We start from the raw sequence: 19,434 nt of genomic DNA, 5'->3' as shown, positions 1-19,434 counted from the left end.
AAGAGAAGGGATAAGAATAAGAGTGTCATTGAACATTGTGTTTATTAAATTCTGCTTAAATCATACCTAGAATCCCCTAATGGTGGGCAATGTTTAGCTAAATTGACGCTTACAAAATTGGAAGACGTTTAGATAAGAAAAGAACACTGAGTGGTTGATAATATAACAGACTAATGTTTAATCACTAGGAAGTTTTTTCAGTCTCTAGTTTTCAGATATTAAATCCCATGAAGTTAGTAAGCAAGCAAGCAAGGTATAACCAAGGGCAAAGCCAACAGTAAATTAAAATTAGCCAAAGCCCTGTCTCAAAAAACAAAAAAACAAACAAAAAGAATAGCTTTTCTAAAGAATGTGAGATGATTTCCGGTTGTAGTTTCATTTACATTTTACCTAACGGACTCTATGTGAGTATCATTTCTGATGCTCACCCACTAGCGTACAAATCTGACCACCACAGCTAGTGTCTCTGCAGGGGCAGTTGGTACTTCTTATTCTACCATTTGAGACAGGGCTTGTTTCTCTCTGTAACCCCGGCTGCCCTGGAACTTGCTCTGTAGACCTGGCTGTCCTTGAACTCTCTGCCTCTGCCTCTCACGTGCTGTGATGAAAGGCGTGCACCATTACCACCAGACTTAGAATAGCTACTATGTTTTTGTTTTATTTTTTCCAGATAGACACTTCTATTTTTTGACACTTCTATTTAAATTGTAAAAAATAATAAAAAAATAATAATTCCAGACAAGAGTCACCACCAACCCCATGACAACTCACCAGGGAAGGCCCTGTTTCACCCTCTCCCTTCTTGAAATCCTCTGTGCCTAACCAACAGCCTGGGGCAGTACCCTGCACTGTTGCTGGCTTTTCCAAAGAGGGAGGGCATGGCAAGGCTCACCACCTTTGGAAATTGCCTGAAACCAACTGAAATAGTCCAGTCCGAAATCCCCAACTCTTTTTATGAAAGTCTCTACAGGTGACACCTTGGGTTGGGGCGGGAGCGAGAAAGGTTGGACCAGAACAGCCTGTGGGCTTGCTTAGCTTCTCCTGGAACAAAGACAATCTGTCACTTGTTAGGCTTATACTGTGGCAGGTTGGAGGCTGAAGGTCTGTTAGTGCATTTAGTGCAAGTGAAAAGGGTGGCCCAGCCTGGGATACTGAAGTCCTCTGATGGCAAGGCAGAGCCATGAGAGCCCACATTCCCTGTCACTTTCTGCTGAGTAATGGGGTGGGGAGGATGTCCCCAGTGCTGGTTCTTCGAAGCCTTTCTGTGCCTGCTTGGGCCTGTACCTTGGGGCTACTATTTTTTAAGGTACAGCTGATGATCTTGAAGAGACTGGAATTCCTGTACACTACAGTGTTGTGAGAACACAAAACCACAGCTAGTATGTAGACAGTATGTCAGCCCCTCAAAACGTTAGAGATAGGAATACACCACTACCCTGCAGTTCCACTTCTGAGTAGATATGCAAAAGAATGGTACCATAAGAACTATATTTCCAGAAACTGACACGTAAGAGCAATGGGGTCCATTCATGGTCAAGCTAAGTGTGTACACATACTGAGGTATTTGTATGTTATTCAGCTTCGGAAAGGAAAGAAATGCTAAAACACAGATGAATTTTCAGGAGTTTGTGTCAAGTGAAAAGACCAAGTCACAAAGAGGCAAATATTATTTATGAGCTACTTAGAGTAATCAAAATCATGGAGACAGGAGCTAGGGTAGGAGAGAATGGGGAATTGTTTACAGGGTATAGTGTGGCCTGCTGCTCAGGTAATTCATCATCTGTATCCTAACTCCTGAGCCGTCCTTCTCTCTCTTATACTCCTTTGACAGAAGCCTGCCTCTAGCTCCCTCCAGCCATCCCTTCTGAGGCTGCCCCCTGAACTATTGGTCACATACGTACAATGTCAAATTAGCTCACATTTGGCTTTAAGCCCAGCCCTGTTTTCTCCCTCACATCCCAGATCCTCCAGGCAAGGCCGTAGCACAGTTTGTATTTCCACGCCTCATTTCCAGGCTCCCCTTCTTAGTTCCTTTCCTGCCCACATACAGACATGTTATTTATTTTATCTTAAAAGTTTGCCTTCGTCTCCAGCTGCCTTCCCGTTCTCTCCTTTCATTCATAATAAAACAGCTTACTGAACAGTTTTTAGTGGTTGTTTCTAGCTGGAGCTCCATTCTCTTCCTGTTGATCTCTCTCAGTTTGGACTTCCATCCCATTCTTCCTCAGATTGCTTTTGTCAAGACTACAGTGCTCTCTCTCCCTTGCCTGGCCCAGAGGCTGGTGCTCCGTTTCTGAAATTACCAGCAGGATTTGCCTCAGAGATTCAGACTCATTGGCTGTTCCTTGTTAGTCTCCCGTACTTAATTTTCCCAATCAGTAGATCTTGAAGTGTCCTTGGGCTTCCAAATTTCTCTATCTTAGTTCCCCAACTGACAGTTGGTGACAGTTCTCCACCTTTCTTCTATAGCCACAGATGTCTTAGTTGGGGTTTCTACGGCTATGAAGAGACTCCATGACCACGGCAACTCTTCTAAAGGAAAACATTTAACTGGGGCTGGCCTACAGGTTCAGAAGTTTAGTCCGTTATTATCACTGTGGCATACAATGGTGTGCAGGCAAACATGATGCTGAAGACGTAGTTGAGAGTTTTATATACAGGTTAGTAGCAAGAGAGAGAGAGAGACATTGGGCCTGGCTTAAACATTTGACACCTCAAAGCCAACCACCAGTGACACACGTCCTCCAAGAAGGCCACACCTCTTGAATTGTGCCACTCCCTATGATTTTATAGGAACTATTTTCATTCAAACCACCACATTCCATTCTCTGGCCCTTGTAGGCTTGTAGCCACACATATCGTAATGCAAAGCTACATTCAGTCCAAGTTCAAAAGTCCCCATCCATACTCTATCCCAGTCTCAACTCTGTTTGAAAGTCCAAAGTCTCTTCTGAGACTCATGGCCATCTCTTAACTGTAATTCAAAGTCTCTCTATAAATTCAAAGTCAAAAAGCTTTGACTACCTCCAACAAATAGTAGCATAGGATATACATTCCTGTTCAAACACAAGTGAGGAAATACTGGACCGAAACAAGACCAAAAACGACCAGGGCAAACTGCAGCCTCTGCATCTGCTGTCTGATGTCAAATTGCTCTCCAAGGCAATCTAGGGCACACCTTCACCGCTACACACAGTGGCCTCTCTGGGCCTCCATGCCCACACGGGTGTCCTCAGCTGCTTTCCTCAGATGTGGAGACAGAAAGCAGGTGAAAATGTACTTGAACGAGGGGCCGTGTTCCAGGCTCAGCAGAACTTGGCAGCTTTGGCGTGTGGTTCTAGCTTTGGAGTCGAGGATAAAAGAAAGGGGTTGTGGACTCTCCCTCTGCAGCTGCTGAAAGAAAGGGGTTGTGGACTCTCCCTCTGCGGCTCATGAAAGAAAGGGGTTGTGGACTCTCCCTCTGCGGCTCATGAAAGAAAGGGGTTGTGGACTCTCCCTCTGCGGCTGCTGAAAGATGCTGAGGCCAGGCATGTGGCAGGGGCGTCACTGCATGGGGGTCTAAAGAGAGGCCATTGTGCGAAGCTGTGAAGGAGAAGTCTAGATTGCCTTGGAGACCTCAAGATGTTGGAGAAGGTTTCTTTCACTGTTTAAGCTTGGCTGCCCTGGAACTTGCTCTGTAGACCATGCTGGCCTTGAACTCTGAAATCTGCCTGCATCTGCCTCCCTAGAGCTGAGATTAAAGGCTTGTACCACTCTCTAGGGCCCTAAGTTTTCTTTAATTCTTTTTTACAAATTGGAAGCTTAGCTTGCGGGGGGGGGGGTCTTGTCCTTAGGGTACCACTCCCTTCATCCCGTCTAGCACCAGGCTTTTCTTGAGTCTTTTTATCTCCTTGAACACGGGATTTAGCTGCATTAAGTTACTGAGGCCCCTCTTCGCAAACAGTACATGTTGTATTTTTGCTCAGCTTGCTCCTTTTCAATATAGATCTTCATAAGCATGGCCACGAATAACCACATGACACAGTCAATGCTAGGCTACTTTGAAATCTCTTCTGCCAAAACTGTTAATCCATAACTCTTAAGTTTATCTTCAGGCAGATATTTGAGGGGGAGGAGGCAGGGCAGAGAGAAGCCATGCTCTTCATAAAATATCACAAGAACAGTCTCTAGGCCACGTACTAAAATGCTCCTTAGAAACACCTTGAGCTTGGTCCTACAGTACAAACCACCCTGAGCACCACTGTCTCTCATGCTCCTCACTAGTGTGACCCATTGAGCCCCACTTCCAGGGTCAACTGCTTTTCTAACCCAGTCTCAAAGTCTACATTCCTCCAAACAAAAGCATGGTCCAGGCTATCTCAGCAACACCCCAGGCCCTGGTACCGACTTTTGTGTTAGTTCTTCCAACAAGGCCGTACCTACCCCAGTTAGGTCACACACCTCTTAATAGTGCTCTGTGAGCCGATGAGGGCCATTTTCACTTGACAGCCACAATGGCCAATTCATCATCAGATCTCTTGTTTTTACTTCTGAAGTGTGTATGGATTCTGGCCTCGTCTCCTTCTCTCTGTGGTGGATCTGATGTGGCTCTCCACTGCCTCACCTGTGGATTATTTCAGTGCCTTCTTGACTGATCCTCTTTCTTTGTTTTCTAGTCTTACTCCTTTGGTTGGGGGTGGGGTTCAGGGCATGTGGGTACTTGTGGGTACAATGTACACAAATGCACAGCATGCATGATTCCAACAGAGGACAACCTTCGGTCGCAGTCCTCAGACTCTTCCCACCTTTTGCTTGAGCCAGCTTCTCTTTCTTACGGGGCTGGAACTTCACCACAGAGACCCGGCCAGCTGACCCATGAGTTTCCAGGTCTTCATCTTGCCATCGTTGACGTTAGAGATGTACCGCTGCGTTCCGATTTTGATGTGGGATCTGGGAGTTGAAACTCAAGTCCTCACACTTGTGAGGCAAGCACTTATAGCTGAACCCTCTCCCAGGCCTTCACCCTGGTCCTTTTAATGCAGTCTCCAGAGAGCAATCAGAGAAAACCATGGATTTATGATTTATTTATTTAGTCAGCATTTCATGATGTAACCCAGGCTGATGTCATGCCTGGCTTAGAGTATTTCCATACCCAAATTCTTCCAAGGCTTCCAGTCTCAAGGGAGAAGGGTTTACAGAAGTCTCCTTGGCCTTATGCAATCCGGCCCTTGCTCTGTCTGCTTTCCCTGGCTCCCCCCACCTCCCCATCCTATCCCCCATCCCTGGACTCTTGCTGCTGTATCTGCAAGCCAAGCACACTCTGTAGCTTTTGTGCTTGTTTCTTAGCCTGGAAGGCTTTCCCACATGCTTGCGTGGAGCTTCATGTTCTTTGGGTTCCATGGCTGCCTGCTTAGAGGGATTGTCCCTGCCTATTCTGCTCAGTGCTGCAGCTGAGGCCTACTTTTCTAACACCAGTAGGCCTTGTCTTTCTGCATGTCGTCCTGGCTAGTCTGGAACTCCCAGAGATCTGCACGAGTGCGGGGATTGTACTGACTGATTTTGGGTGTCAACTTGAAAAAAGCTAGAGTCCTTGGAGAGGAAGGAGCCTCAGCTGAGGAAATGCCTCCATGAGATCCCACTGTAAGGCATTTTCTCATATGTCTTATATATGAGAGTGATCAATGGGGGAGGGCCCAGTCCATGGTGGGTGGTGCCATCCCTGGGCTGGTGGTTCTGGGTTCTATAAAAAAAGCAAGATGAGCAAGCCAGTAAGCAGCATCCTCCATGGCCTCTGTATCAGCTCCTGCTTCCAGGTTCCTGCCTTGCTTGAGTTCCTGTCCTGACTTTCTTTGGTGATAAACAGCTATGTGGAAGTGTAAGCCAAACAAACCCTTTCCTCCCCAGGTTAATATTTTTTTTTTTGGTCGTGGTGTTTTGACACAGCATTAGAAACTCTCACCTAGACAGGAATTAAAGCCATGTACTCCCATGCCTATGTCCTTACAACTCTGGGGATTTCTTTTTTTTTTTTTTGGTTTTTCGAGACAGGGTTTCTCTGTGGCTTTGGAGCCCGTCCTGGAACTAGCTCTGTAGACCAGGCTGGTCTCGAACTCACAGAGATCTGCCTGCCTCTGCCTCCCAAGTGCTGGGATTAAAGGCATGCGCCACCATCGCCCAGTTGTTTAAAGATTTCTATAAATACTTTGGTGAGAAATTGAGTGAACACATGACTGGATCTTTGTCTAGAGTGAATTCCTCTTATCTTTTCTACTGTTCTTATTTATGATATGACTCTCAGGTTAAATGTGGTTTTCTTGGTAAAGAAGCTATCTGCTGTCCCTTTGTGGTGGTTTGGAAGAAAATGGCCCCATAGGAAGTATACGATTAGAAGGTATGGCCTTGTTGGAGGAAGTGTGTTACTGCGGGAGTGGGCTTTGAGGTCAACTATGCTCAAGCTAAGCCTAGTACCACAGTTGGTTCTGCTGTCTGTGGATCAAGATGTAGAACTCTCAGCTCCTTCTCCAGCACCATGTCTGCTTTCATTCCACCATGTGCAGCCAAGATGATAAAGAACTAAACCTCTGAACCTATGGTCCAGCCCCTACTAAAATAGTTTCCTTTATAAGAGTTTCTGTCGTCATGGTGTCTCTTCACAGCAATAGATACCCTAAGTAAGACCCCCGTTATGTTTTCTTTGCTTTTATACTGTATGATTGACTGCCTTTTCCACTCTAGCCTAAGTCACATGAAAACAAGAATAGTGTTTGGCTCTCTGTAGCATCCCTAATAGAGAGCAGACGACATATCCCGCATCTTTGAGTCAGTGGCAGTCAAGTCATGCAGCTCCAGTAAGCTTCTCTCTATACTCCATTTTCACTTCCATGTGAGCAGTTTGGATAGGAATAGTAGTAACTCATGTAGCCCCTCCCCAGAACTTCCATTTAGCCAAGTGTGGCAGCATGCCTGTAATGCCAACACTGAAGAGGCGAGGCAAGAGTCAAGGCTAGTCTTAGCTACAGATTAAGACCCTGTACTCTGGGCGGTGGTGAAGCTCACCTTTAATCCCAGCACTTGGGAGGCAGTGGTAGGTGGATCTCTAGATTCAAAACTAGTCTGAAAAAAAAAAAAAAACTAGTCTGGTCTACAGAGTGAATTCCAGGACAGCCAGGGTTACCCAGAGTAACCTTGTCTCGAAAAACCAAAAGTAAGTAAATAAATAAAAGACCCTGTTATAAAACAGAGTAAAAGTCAACTTTTTTTAATATTGGAGGCCTGGAAAAGGGTGGCATGTTTTATATACCATGGGGGTAAAGTAAGTATTTTTATATTACTAGTGATCACATTGTCAAATATCTGTAAAACAATTCCAGACGTAATCCATAAATAAGGAGAAACATGGGGTATAACTTATTAACTATGCTGTTTGCTTGCTTGCTTGTTTCTTTTTTCTAACCAGGTACACAACTAAACCAGAGAAAAAAATAGTCTACGCTATTTTTCTTAAGTGGCCCATCTCAGGAAAGCTGTTTCTTGGCCAACCTGTAGGTAGTCTGGGGGAAACAGAGGTAAGAAAGAATTTTATCTTCGCGATTCTTTTAAATTGCTGGCTAAAACATGCAGAGGAGAACATAACTTTCATGTGATTCTCTTGTACCTAATTTTATCCTATTTTACTTTAAAATTAGCTTAGACAGTGCAACAATGGCAACTGTTTAGCCACAATCTTTTGAAAATCTAAGAAAACTGAACTTACAAACCACAACACCTCCCCGACGAATGATGTAGATTAGGCATTGTTTTTCATAGTTAGTCTGTGGTGTTCAAGTTCACGCCAGGCATTGAAAATGAATTTTTCATAGAATGTTGAGTGCCCCCCCCCCCCCGGACACCACACCAAGAGCACATCTGAATCAAAGTAAGATGTTAGGGTTCTTCTATCATTTAAGGCTGTAAGTCCTCAGACCCAGTGGAGTGCACTGTGATAGATCTCGGGGCCCTCATGAAGCTGATAATCTCTTTGAACGGAGTCATATGACTTTCCTTCTGTCACCTCTCGGTTTTCTTTCCAACACTGGAGGTTGACGTTTGGAAAGATAGTTTTTAAATCTAGTCTTAAAGCACATTCCAGACCTGGATATGGCAGCAGCTACCCTTTTTATCATCGCCTTGAATGGCATTAATTAATACAATTAAAATTTAGCGCTTTTATTTTGTATTGTTCCATGTGATAAAGGGTTCAGATAAGCCTTGAGTATGTACAGAACTGCTTCTGTGAATTCACTTTCTATGAACAAGAGCAAGACTATATCATTGATTGAATTCATATGCTACCGGCCATTGGGAACTCTGACAGTAGGGTCCGGCCAGGAGAAGGAAGTCTTTATTTCAAAGTGTGTGTGAGAACTGGGCAGGCCTGAACTGGGCAAATGGCTCCCAATTATTTCCTATCTCTCATCCTCTCTTCAAGCATTTCCCCCGCTCCGGCACTTGATTCTCCTTTCCCAATCTCTGTACATGTGCATTTACCTTCTGAGGGTAACATGGGAACAGGAGTAAGGTGTAAAATGACACGTGAAGGTAAAAATGGACCTCGGTCTAGTACCTCTTTAGAAGTTCAGTCACCCCTTAGAAATGTCGTGGTGATATCTTTGGGAACGTTTGTACATTGTCAGTGTTTCCAATTACAGGTAGAACTCCTGGGCCATGGGCAGCCGCTGACCTGGGCTTCTTCAAAGCCAAATGGGATCACAGTGGAGCTGCCACACCTAAGTTTTCATCAGATGCCCTGTAGATGGGGATGGACTCTCGCACTAACAAATGTGACTTAGCCTGCAGCTGGGAGATGCATGCCTCAGGTACCTCTAACCCCAGGAAATGGCAGGGTTTTTAATAGCACTAAAGAAATCAGGGTGGAAATGATAAGAAAAAGCAAGTCATTAGGCAATTCAGCCTCCTTTCCCTCTCTTCCTAAATAGCTCATGTTACTATTTGAACATGTCTGTGCTTTCCTACGAAGTTTTCCGTTATTGAATTCATGTCTCCTATAAATCCCGGGTGACAAAGTCTGTTCTAGAGAACTTAGAAAATGGTGATACCATGGACTGAATTTTTCCCAAGTCCTATTCTTATATTGAAGCCCTAACATCCACACTCCCACTGTGGCTGTATTTGGAAACAGAACACTTAAAGAGATGATTAAGATTAAACTGAGTCAGAAGGCTAGCCCTAATACAATAGGAATCATAAGGCTAGCCCTAATACCATAGGATCTTGGTGCCCTATAGGGAAAGAGACAGCAAAGATGCTAGAATACGGTAAAGCCAGGTAGAGTGATGGCAAGAAGGCAGCCATCTGCAAGCCAAGAAGAGCATAGGAGAAACCAGATCTCTCAACACCCTGACATTGGACTTCTGGCTTCCAGGACTGTGAGAAGAATAACGTCCTTTTGTTGAAGCCTTTCAGGATGTGTTTGATCTCCCCCCACCCACTCTGTTATTGAATCCTCATATAATGCAGGCCAGTAAGTGATGAATTTGATTGGATGTAAGTTTCCAATAAATTGAGTAACTATCGTTTCATTGTAAAAACTTCTCTCTTATTGCTAAAACTCCTCTTTGCTTAGACATTTAGCATTAGTATTAAAAATATATTAATATTTTAATATTTATTGTCCCAGTTTGGAGACAGAATGAGACTGGAGGGCTGGGTTTATTTTTTAATAAGGGCTTAAACTTAAGTTGCAAACCTAGTTGAAATTTGGGAAGGTGTTATTAGTTCCTTTCTTTTGCTGCGATTTTCATCACACCAAAGCAATTTTATAGACGGGATATTTCCTTTGGCTTGCAGTGCTGGAGGGATAAGAAGCCATCATGGTACGGAGGTACAGCAGCAGGCAGCCAAGGCAGATGGAGATCACACCCTCCGCTACAAATGAGGCAGAGAGCGAACTGAACTGCTTACCTTTCTATTCTATAAATCTTTCTTCCTTTCTTATTCCATGGCTAGTCGTGTGGCCGGGTGGCTGGCCCTTGGTGTCTCCTTCTTCTCGCCTCTATTTTTTCTCTTTGCCTGACAGCCTTGCCCATCCCTCTCTTGCCTAGGTACTGGCCATTTAGCTCTTTATTAGACCAAGCAAGTGTTTTAGGTAGGCAAGTAACACACTTTACAGATTTAAACAAATAAAACATAAAATAATGCAACACATTTTTTGGATCATTTTGTTGTTATTGTTCTTTTGTTTTTTTTTTCAAGATAGGGTTTCTTTGCCTTAACAGTCCTGGAACTCACTCCATAGACCAGGCTGGCCTTGAGCTCACAGAGATCCACCTGCCTTTGCCTCCTGAGTGCTGGGATTAAAGGTGTGCACCACCACCACCCAGCCATCTTTGCATCATTAAACAAATATTTTGCAGCATGAACAAATGTAAAACATCTTAAACTAATATTCCATGACATTATCCATTGCTGAAGATCTTGCAACTATTGTTTTTATTTCCTTTTGAGACAAGACTCACTATGTTGTCCAGACCGGACTCAAAATTTTGGGGCTCAAGTATTCTTACTGCTCAGCCTCCAAGTAGCAGGGAATATTGGTGTTTCCCACCGTACCTGGCTGCTACTATCAATTATTCAAAACTATGCCAAAACCGCCATGTAAAAAAAATTTCAGTTTTAAGCAAAAAAAAAAAATTAGTTCTAAATCTCAACATTTTACTAGAGAACCATATGTGTAGGTTTAAATGATCAAATTTTAGACAAAACAAACAAACAAACAAACAAACCCAAATTTAAAAAAAGGAACAAAACCAAAATCCAAATCAGTGTTGTAAGAATCTTACTACAGGTGTTGAGTCATCCATTTGAAAAAGTGTTTTGAGAGGGAAAAATTGTGAACTGCTTAGATTTTTAGGCTTCTCATCTTTACCTGATACAGATACGAAGGAAAAGAGAAAGATGCCTAACAAAGCGATTAGCAGGTGAGTGGATGTATTAGCTGTTTCCTCACTGCGGTGATCACACACCTTACAAAACAATAGAGAGAGCAGCATTCATTTTTGCCTCATGGTTTGAGGATACAACAGTCATCATGGTGGGAACCATGCAGCAGGGGCATGAGACAACTGATCACCTTGGGTCTGCAAGTCAGGATGAAGAGAAATGAAAGTTTGGGCAACACTTGCTTTTTCCTTTTCTCTCTTTTCATTTTTAGTCGGACCCAGACCATGGAATGGTGTTACTTACATGGAGGGTAAGTCTTTCTACTGAAGTTGAATCTCTTTGTAAATGTCCTCACAGGTATGTACAGAAGCATGTCTCTAGATGGTTCCAAACCCAGTTAGATGGACAAGGAAAATTAATCATCACTGTATACTCCTTGTAACTTGACAAACAAATACACTACTTTTAACCCTGACATTCCATCCCTCATCCCCTGTTGTGTGATAAAATTCATCTTGAGGACACAAAACACATGCCTATTTGCCCCATGTAGGAAACCCATCAAAGGGGAAGGTTTCCCCAAATGGAAACATTGCAGCTCTGAAGGGGAAGGTATTCTGGCAGTCAGGAGCCAAGGAATACCACAAAATCACGTCATACAACAAACTTCATGTAGGAGATTTATTGGGGAAGACAGAAGGGTGACTGCCTCTGTTCAAGTGAGAAGAGCAGGGAGGGACCTAAGCAGGAGGCAGGTTTCTAAGGCATTTCTTCGGGGTAGAGCTCTCTAGGGTAGGAATTCCCAGGGTGGGGATTGGTGGGATTTCAAGTCCTGAGTTTGGGCAAGCCCAGGGATTGGTGAGTTTTGAAATCTGGGTATAAGCTTGAACCTGTCAGTTTCAGGAATTTCCTGAAGCTATTATGAGTTGTTCACTTTCCTGCCTAAGGAACTTTCTAAGGGATGGAATGTTTCAATCTCTGAGGAAATTTACACATCCCCATATGTTCATGGCTTACAATACAGGATGCAATGCACTCAGCCCAAATTTTAGAAATTTCCATAGTCTTGCCAGTTTCAGCACTGTTCAAAATCCAAAGCTGACAACCTCTTCCAAGACTCAAGGCAATATTGTTTAACTATGAACTACTCTGTGTAGTTGGAATTTTCCTTGGGCTGCTAAGCAGCTCTCAAATAAAGACATATAGATTTATTTTAATTATGAATGCTCAGCCTTAGCTTAGGCTTGTCTCACTAGCTCTTTTAACTCAATTTAACCTGTTTCTACTGATCTACATTTTGCCATGGGGCCTTTTACCCTTCTTTCATTCTGTATGTCCTACTTTCTCACCTCTTCCATATCTGTTTGCCCCTGCCATCTCCCTGTCATCTTCTTTTCTTTCTTCTTGATCCTAAATTCCTCCTACTTACTCTTCATGCCTCTTCCCTTGCATTGGCCATTCAGCTTTTTCTTAGACCATAGACAGGCGAGGTAAAAGAGCAACACATCTTTACATAGTTAAACAAATATTCTTTTTTTTTTTAAATATTTATTTATTTATTATGTATACAATATTCTGTCTGTGTGTATGTCTGCAGGCCAGAAGAGGGCACCAGACCTCATCCCAGATGGTTGTGAGCCACCATGTGGTTGCCGGGAATTGAACTCAGGACCTTTGGAAGAACAGGCAGTGCTCTTAACCTCTGAGCCATCTCTCCAGCCCTTAAACAAATATTCTGCAACAAGTATATAATCAAAAACCAAGTTACAGATTTCCAACGTACAAGGCAGAGAACATCCCTGTTTCAAAAGGGATGAATGGGGTATGGTAAGGAAAGATTGGGTCAGAGTAAAACTGGAACCCAGCATTGGGAACTGCCCAATCTTCAAGCTCTATGTTCAGCATCTGAGGATTTTAATATCATCACATGGTTCCAGCAGCCTTGTGTATCCCTATCCCTTGAGTTTCATCACTGTAGCCTTATAGCCTGTCTCACAGTCTAACTTCCAAGTTGTAGCTTTCCTCACTGGGTGTCCCTTGTACCTGACATCACCAACATCTTGAGGTTTCTATTACCAGAAAGACTTCACTTTTACAACTGCAACAATGGTCTTCAATGGTCCTTTCAAGGTCTTCTTGAAAGAAATCCAATACTGCCACACACTGCCAGGCCTTAGAACCTTAGAAGCTTTCTGGAACTGTGCTGCAAGCCTCCATGACTTCCTAACACTTGCATTTGGCATGCTTGGAAAAATCGTGTGGATGTTGCTGTTTCCTCTAGAAGTAGTCTGGCTTCTTTCTGCCACATCTCTGGTGGCCTCTTCTTACCTTGGTGTCTGAACCTGTTTTGTTTGTCTTTTTTATTATTGAGAAGCCCTTTAATGTCGTTCTAAGTTTAGGCTGCCACCTTTCAAATTAGCTTGTACTTTCACAGGTTGGAGTCCTTGATAGGTGGGGCCATGCCCTCAGGACACTGATATTGATAACAGCACAGAGGGTGCAATTTGATAGTACAAAACGCAACAATTGCAGTGGATTTCTTCATACCTGCCCTGTCTGAAGCTTTAAACTCATTCCTCACTAAACTGAGTTTTGTTTACCATTCTGCTCTGACTATAGAGTTCAGAGCAGCAATAACCTGCCACAGTTGCTGTTACGATCTCTTAAGGTTTTCTCTGCCAAAGTTTTCATTACTTTAGAATTCAGCTTCACTTATATTTTCAGGCCCCAAGCAGAAAGTAGCAAAGGGGGACTTTGTTTCCTAAGAATCTCCATTCCATCTGAAGCCTTCTGAGTTGGGACGTCATTATACCATCTTGGCATTCTGACTTTCTGAATTCCCAGTAAACTGGCTCCTTAAGTCCTCACTACGCATGCCCTATATCTAGTGTTTGTTCAGCAGGAAGCAAACTCTACAGTAACCCCCTGCAAACCAGTTCTGAAGGCCTATGAACCACATGGTGAAGTTTCTTATATCAAAGACCACACTTCTCAGTAACAGTTTTCTGTAGACCTTTTTGTCTGGCTTTGAATACCTAACAAAAGCCACTTAAGGGGTTCTTTTGGCTCACGATTTAAGGGTTCAGCCCATCACCATGGGGAAAACATGGGGGCAGAAGGGTGAACCAGATCCCACCAGTCAAGAATAAGACCATTACCACATCTTAAAGTCAAATTTGAAGCAAATTTAAATACCGGCCAGGTAGATAGGTTCTAGCCAGGTCCATACCAGGTTCCCAGGAAATAACCCCCAGAAACGTTTTGCAGGGTTTTAAAACAGCAAAACCCACAAGGTGGGCTGTGGCAGTGCACACCTTTAATATCAGCACTTGGGAGGCAGAGGCAGGCAGATTTGAGTTCGAGGTCAGCCTGGTCTACAAAGTGAGTTCTAGGACAGCCAGGATTGTTACACAGAGAAACCCTGTAACCCACAATTCCCTGTGTTTCCTAGAGGTCCAATCAAGAGCAAGCATACATCCCAATCTACTTCTTGCCTGCATGCTTCCTGCCTACATCCAATCATCCGCAAGCATATATCCTGGTCATTTCCTGCTCCCAAACATCCCACCCACCTGTGATCAAGCACATAGGTTGCAGATGGGTCCAACAAACTTATTTAGGGGAGTGAAAATGCGTGGCTTGTTATCTCCCGTAAACAACAGCCTCCAGCATTTCAGGAACCATCTGTCCTTGGGCTTGCACAACAGAGGCACTTTGTTTTGTGGATCTCTTAGGCATACCATTTAAAACTTAAAACTTTGGCTTTCACACAGGTGGACTCGTCAGGAAGCTGAAAGATAAAACACTTGTTCACCATTAGCTCTGTTGAAAGAGCCAAGGAGCCAAACCAATGCCACGACAGACTCCAGGCCTGCCAGGGAACAGGCCAGTTTCGGCTTACTGGAATTGAACAAGCAGTTCTTGGAAAGACCACAGCTCTCGTATAACCAAGCAGTAAGCACTCTGCAGCTTTATGGAAGCTCAAGAAAGCTAAAAATAGCTTCTCCCACCCTGCTGCTGGAAAGTCCCTAACCACTGAGCCACCAACCAATCCTATAGCAGCCTATAAACTTTGTGTTTAAACCCACCAATCAGCTCCCAGACAAACCTGCAGGCAGGTATTTTTATTCTCAAATTAAACATTCTTGTTGATTGCATACGTGACTGGTGGTCTTTTTGTGGGGTTTACTATCTAGATATTGAAGGCAAACCAAACTAGATTACTGGGTTGAATAAAATAGGGACTGATGCTGGCTTTAACAAACTAAATATATGAATTTATCTCATTTTCTTATGAGTGCCATACAGAGGCAACACAATGGTCCTAAAGGGTCAGAGTACTCAGTTATGAATTAGGAAAAACTTCATTTTACTTTTGTTAAGTTAAAAACACTACTAGATAAAAATTTTCCAGCCTTATTTCCAAGTGAAGTAAATGCCTTTCAAAGTTTTATACATGTGTAATATCAAGTATAGTTATTAGGTCTTAAAGGGGAAACAAGTAGAAGCAACTTAAAGTCCACTTAGCCAACACACTATTAGCTGATGCTCTTTCCTGCTGACTGTTGTCTAGGATAAGCAAAGGTTTTCCGTGAGTGGCACATCCTCCACTTCTCCCGTGGGTGGTGTGTATTAACCAAAGATTAGTTACATGGCTGCAATGTCCTTCTCAAACCTCAAAAACATGATCTTGGAAATGAAACCTTTATTAATATAATGAAGTTTTGAAGGCAGCTCATATTGGATGGAGGATGGACACTATCCTTAGAACTTGGAAAAGGGCACAAAGAGTTAGGGTTGTATTTCTACGAAGGGATGGCACCACCAGAATCTAATGGAGACAAGCAAAGCACTCAAGGATTTTCCCCACGGCCTTCAGAGAGGAATAGTCCTGGGATATCTTGGTGTTAGATTTCACACCAGAAGTGAGAAAAAAGTTTTGATGTTTCAAGTAACCTAATTAACAATAATTTGTTACAGCAGCCCTAGGAGAGCAATACAAATGAATTATGCCAGTAGAACATCTTATTATCCTGACTGTGCAAGACAGTGACTGGAGAGCTGCAGCTTCCTTGGCAGCTAAGCTGACTCTGGGATGACTAGATGAACGAGTATTGCCTTTAAACAAAAAGATAAAATAATAAAAACCACTATTTGTTTAATGTAAGTGAAACAGTACTAATAGTCTAAGACATGGGGAAGTATAATCAGTAGATGTACTTGAAAAGTGAGACGAGACACTAGGGGAAATATTTGCTAATTAAGAGTGTTTGGATTTTAAGTTAAAATGTCTAAGGGTTTATGATAACCTGTTTTAAATTACTTTCTAGGTTAGCCAGACTGTTTTAGACAAGAAGGTTCCAACACTAACAGAAGCAAATTAGTAATCTGCAGTGTCAGTTACCTTTACACACAAAGCTTAATTTATTTCCTTTCTTTTAAACCGTGCCACCTCTTCAATGGTCTTAACTCTACAGACGCTGACGACTCCAGATAATTTTGTGCACAATTTTAAAGTTTTCCTGGTGCAAACCCGGGGCATTTCTGGAAGAGATGCATGCCCTACTCCACATACATTTCTAAGGTTCCAGAATGCAGAAAGGAGAATATCAGTATATCTTATCAAATTTTAAAGATGTGTCCCCTCTGACATCTTTATACATGGTTGTTTTGTTATAGAGCTCAGTCAGGCTTTAGGAAGCCCTTCACAATTCATTTTCTACCATCTCCTGCTCAGCTATGTTATATTATGTGGGAAGGACATACAACTCTGTTCTGCAGACAGTCCATTACTGGGCTCAGCTAATCCACTGCTGATATTTGATGCAGTCAGTTCTGCCTTCATGCCCCTCTAAAGGAAGAACCACAGGTATACTAGAGACAAGGAATAATTTACTTTTATTTACATTTTTTCTGGAAAAAAAGTTAGAAGAAAGCACCAACTGTATACTAGTTAAAACTAGCATGCTCTCTTTATTACCAGCTAACAAATAAATTAATGGCTGAAAAGTATTAACTGAACAAAACTGTATTGTATTAAAATAGTTTATTGCAACAGGTTATTGTACTCAAAATCAATACAAAGTTATTAAAATGATTTATACACAAATGAACAACTCTGTAATTAATAATTGTGAGTAAACATGAACATAACATGAACCTGCAGATTTTGAGGGCTGCTAAGAAAGCTTTAGAAAACGCTGCAAATAAATAGTGAAGAAAAAATAGCAAAGGAAAAAAGTTGATCAGAGGTTTTAAAATCCACTGATTTCTAGAAGATAAGCCCTCTGTCAAGGTGTGTGAAGACAAATCACTGACTGGAGAGAATCCGGCCTGCTCTTGCTTACTTCAGATTCCAGGAAACGTCATGATTAGTTAAACAGTATATTTTCAGAGTTCACAAATCCTGGATCCACTTCTCAAGACAGATTTCCCCTCATTTTATGTGTGAAAGGACACCACACTCCATTACATGTACGTATAAAATTATCTATTTGGTTTAGATCTGCTTTCCAGGCTATAACAGATCATGGATGAGCCTGACGTTTGTAGTCTGTGCACCAGTGAGATACACCTGATGAAGTAGACTCTTGATGAGTTAAAGATACAGTAAGGGGCCAAGTGAATCTACTTCATTATGAAATAACTTTGCTTAAGAACATACTTTATTAGGCATTTTGGTTGCGAACTGTCACTCCTGGTATAGGTGACTTCAGTACTTTTTAATGTAGATGACTCCCACGCTAGCTTTTCTCAAAGGAAGACAATCATTTCTCCAGTTGTTGGGGGGTACTAAAAGCTTCGTACACATTAGCAGCAAAGTCTTTTACTTGCTCCATCATCAAAAGGTCCTAGCAAAAACAGTAACAGTACAGTTTGTAAGGCATAAAGACGTGTGCAATTCATTTCTATGAGCAATGAGTCTGTCTTGAAGCTTTGTGTACTTAAGAATGAGAGGAGTGTAAGGAAACTAAATCATAGAAATACTGGTTAGTTTCTTATTTCTACAAAATCTGCCAAGATTCTTGGCTACATAGGATATGCATGTTTTATATAAACACGTATACACAAACCATGCATGTCAGCTTTATGGCAAAGGTTCTCAGTCTCCTGATGGGAATATAAAGCTGTGGGAGGAAGTTACTTTTTATTTTAATGAACTGAAATGTCATGTTTCCTTTAAACAGGACCACAGGCCTCAAACTGCATCAGTATTAAATGAAAAAGGGGAATCTGTATGCAATATAAACCAGACCCCTTAAAAATTTCCTATGACAGTAGTGGAAGTTATTAGAACTTCCATTCATCTTGTCATTTAATTTAGAAAGAACTCTCCTAAATTTACTTTAAATGTATTTTGAAAACTATGTAAGTGTTCTCCTTTAAAATGACAGGACTAAAATGGCAGAAAGCATGTGTTCCTGTCTGCACTTGTTTGTTGAGGTTGCTTCTGCACTACAGTAGCAATACATCTCACATGCTCACAGACCTCTTACAAGTGTAAAATAAAGTCAGTACTCAAATACTAAGATAGTTTTGCTTGGGTCTTGAAATAGGGTCTTGCTGTCCAATCCAGACTGGCCTTGAATTGGTGATCCTGCTCAGCCCCTGAGCACTAGGGTCAGAGATGTGCAGCACACCTGCTGGTGCTTACATTATTTTTATGTGTACTTGAAAAAATATATAATGTCTTAAGTGTAGAGCCTTTCCATAACTAAAAGTGAAAACACAAGCAGGGAGTGACATATCCTGAAATTCCAGGGACTCTGGAGACTAACAGGAGAATTACATGTTTGAATGCATCCTGAACTACTCACAAAAATAAACAAAAAACCGCATTACCATTAAATGGAATCTACCCTACAAAACCCAACACACAACTAAAGCCAATGGTTAGTAATTTGTTGATTTAGTGTGAATATGGAACTATCTTGCTACTAGCACTCATGTTTTTACACATCCAACCCGCTTCTACACCTGAGTGCCTGGTGCTCTTTAAAAATCAATCTGTCCCAACTGATCTGGGACCATTCCTCTGTGGGAATGAGTTATCTGACTTGACCGTCACATGAATGATTTTCCTGTTGCTGGTTTTTTCATTTCTCTGTAGCTCTCCTTAATCCAACAGCACAATTGAACACTTTCTGGGTCAACAAGAACACGCACATAAGGACAGATATGTGCCCTAAATTCAGGGACGTTTTAATCTTGCAATAGATCCTGTGTGGGTTTGAGTTTTCTAATTCCATAGGTATCAAATAAACTTCCCCCTCAACCTCTTGGACTCCTGCAGCCATTTCTATAAACCCTGAAGAAGCACGGATTCAAAGGACGTTTCTTAGGGCAGCTGAGCATGTCACGGGAGAACACGGGCCAGGCTCAAGGCCTGCATCCCTCATTCTCAAAGAGGCTTCAACCTCTTTGAGATAGATCCATTTTTAGTTTGGTGAAGATCATGGATCCTCATTCAAAATCATGACTACAAATGCTGACAATAAAACTTGAACTTTTGCCGGG

The 19,434-nt window shown here is 42.3% G+C and overlaps 2 protein-coding genes across 2 annotated transcripts in view; one reads left to right on the top strand and one right to left on the bottom strand.

The window, feature by feature from the left end:
• Positions 1-15,077, top strand: part of Fuca2 (alpha-L-fucosidase 2) — a 22,133-nt gene extending 7,056 nt beyond the window's left edge. Inside the window, exons 5-8 of the mRNA XM_005361025.3 lie at positions 7,436-7,544; positions 8,667-8,834; positions 11,189-11,227; positions 14,691-15,077. Of these exons, the coding sequence (XP_005361082.1) occupies positions 7,436-7,544; positions 8,667-8,807 (250 nt within the window). The 3' untranslated portion in view covers positions 8,808-8,834; positions 11,189-11,227; positions 14,691-15,077. The remainder of the gene's footprint in view (positions 1-7,435; positions 7,545-8,666; positions 8,835-11,188; positions 11,228-14,690) is intronic.
• Positions 15,078-16,828: 1,751 nt separating this feature from the next.
• Positions 16,829-19,434, bottom strand: part of Pex3 (peroxisomal biogenesis factor 3) — a 34,011-nt gene continuing 31,405 nt past the window's right edge. The window contains exon 12 of the mRNA XM_005360997.2: positions 16,829-17,768. Coding sequence (XP_005361054.1) covers positions 17,685-17,768 — 84 coding nt within the window. The 3' untranslated portion in view covers positions 16,829-17,684. The remainder of the gene's footprint in view (positions 17,769-19,434) is intronic.

The sequence above is a fragment of the Microtus ochrogaster genome, linkage group LG4 (assembly GCF_000317375.1).
Source record: "Microtus ochrogaster isolate Prairie Vole_2 linkage group LG4, MicOch1.0, whole genome shotgun sequence".
Lineage (NCBI taxonomy): Eukaryota > Metazoa > Chordata > Mammalia > Rodentia > Cricetidae > Microtus > Microtus ochrogaster.
This window is presented reverse-complemented; position numbering and strand designations above follow the sequence as displayed.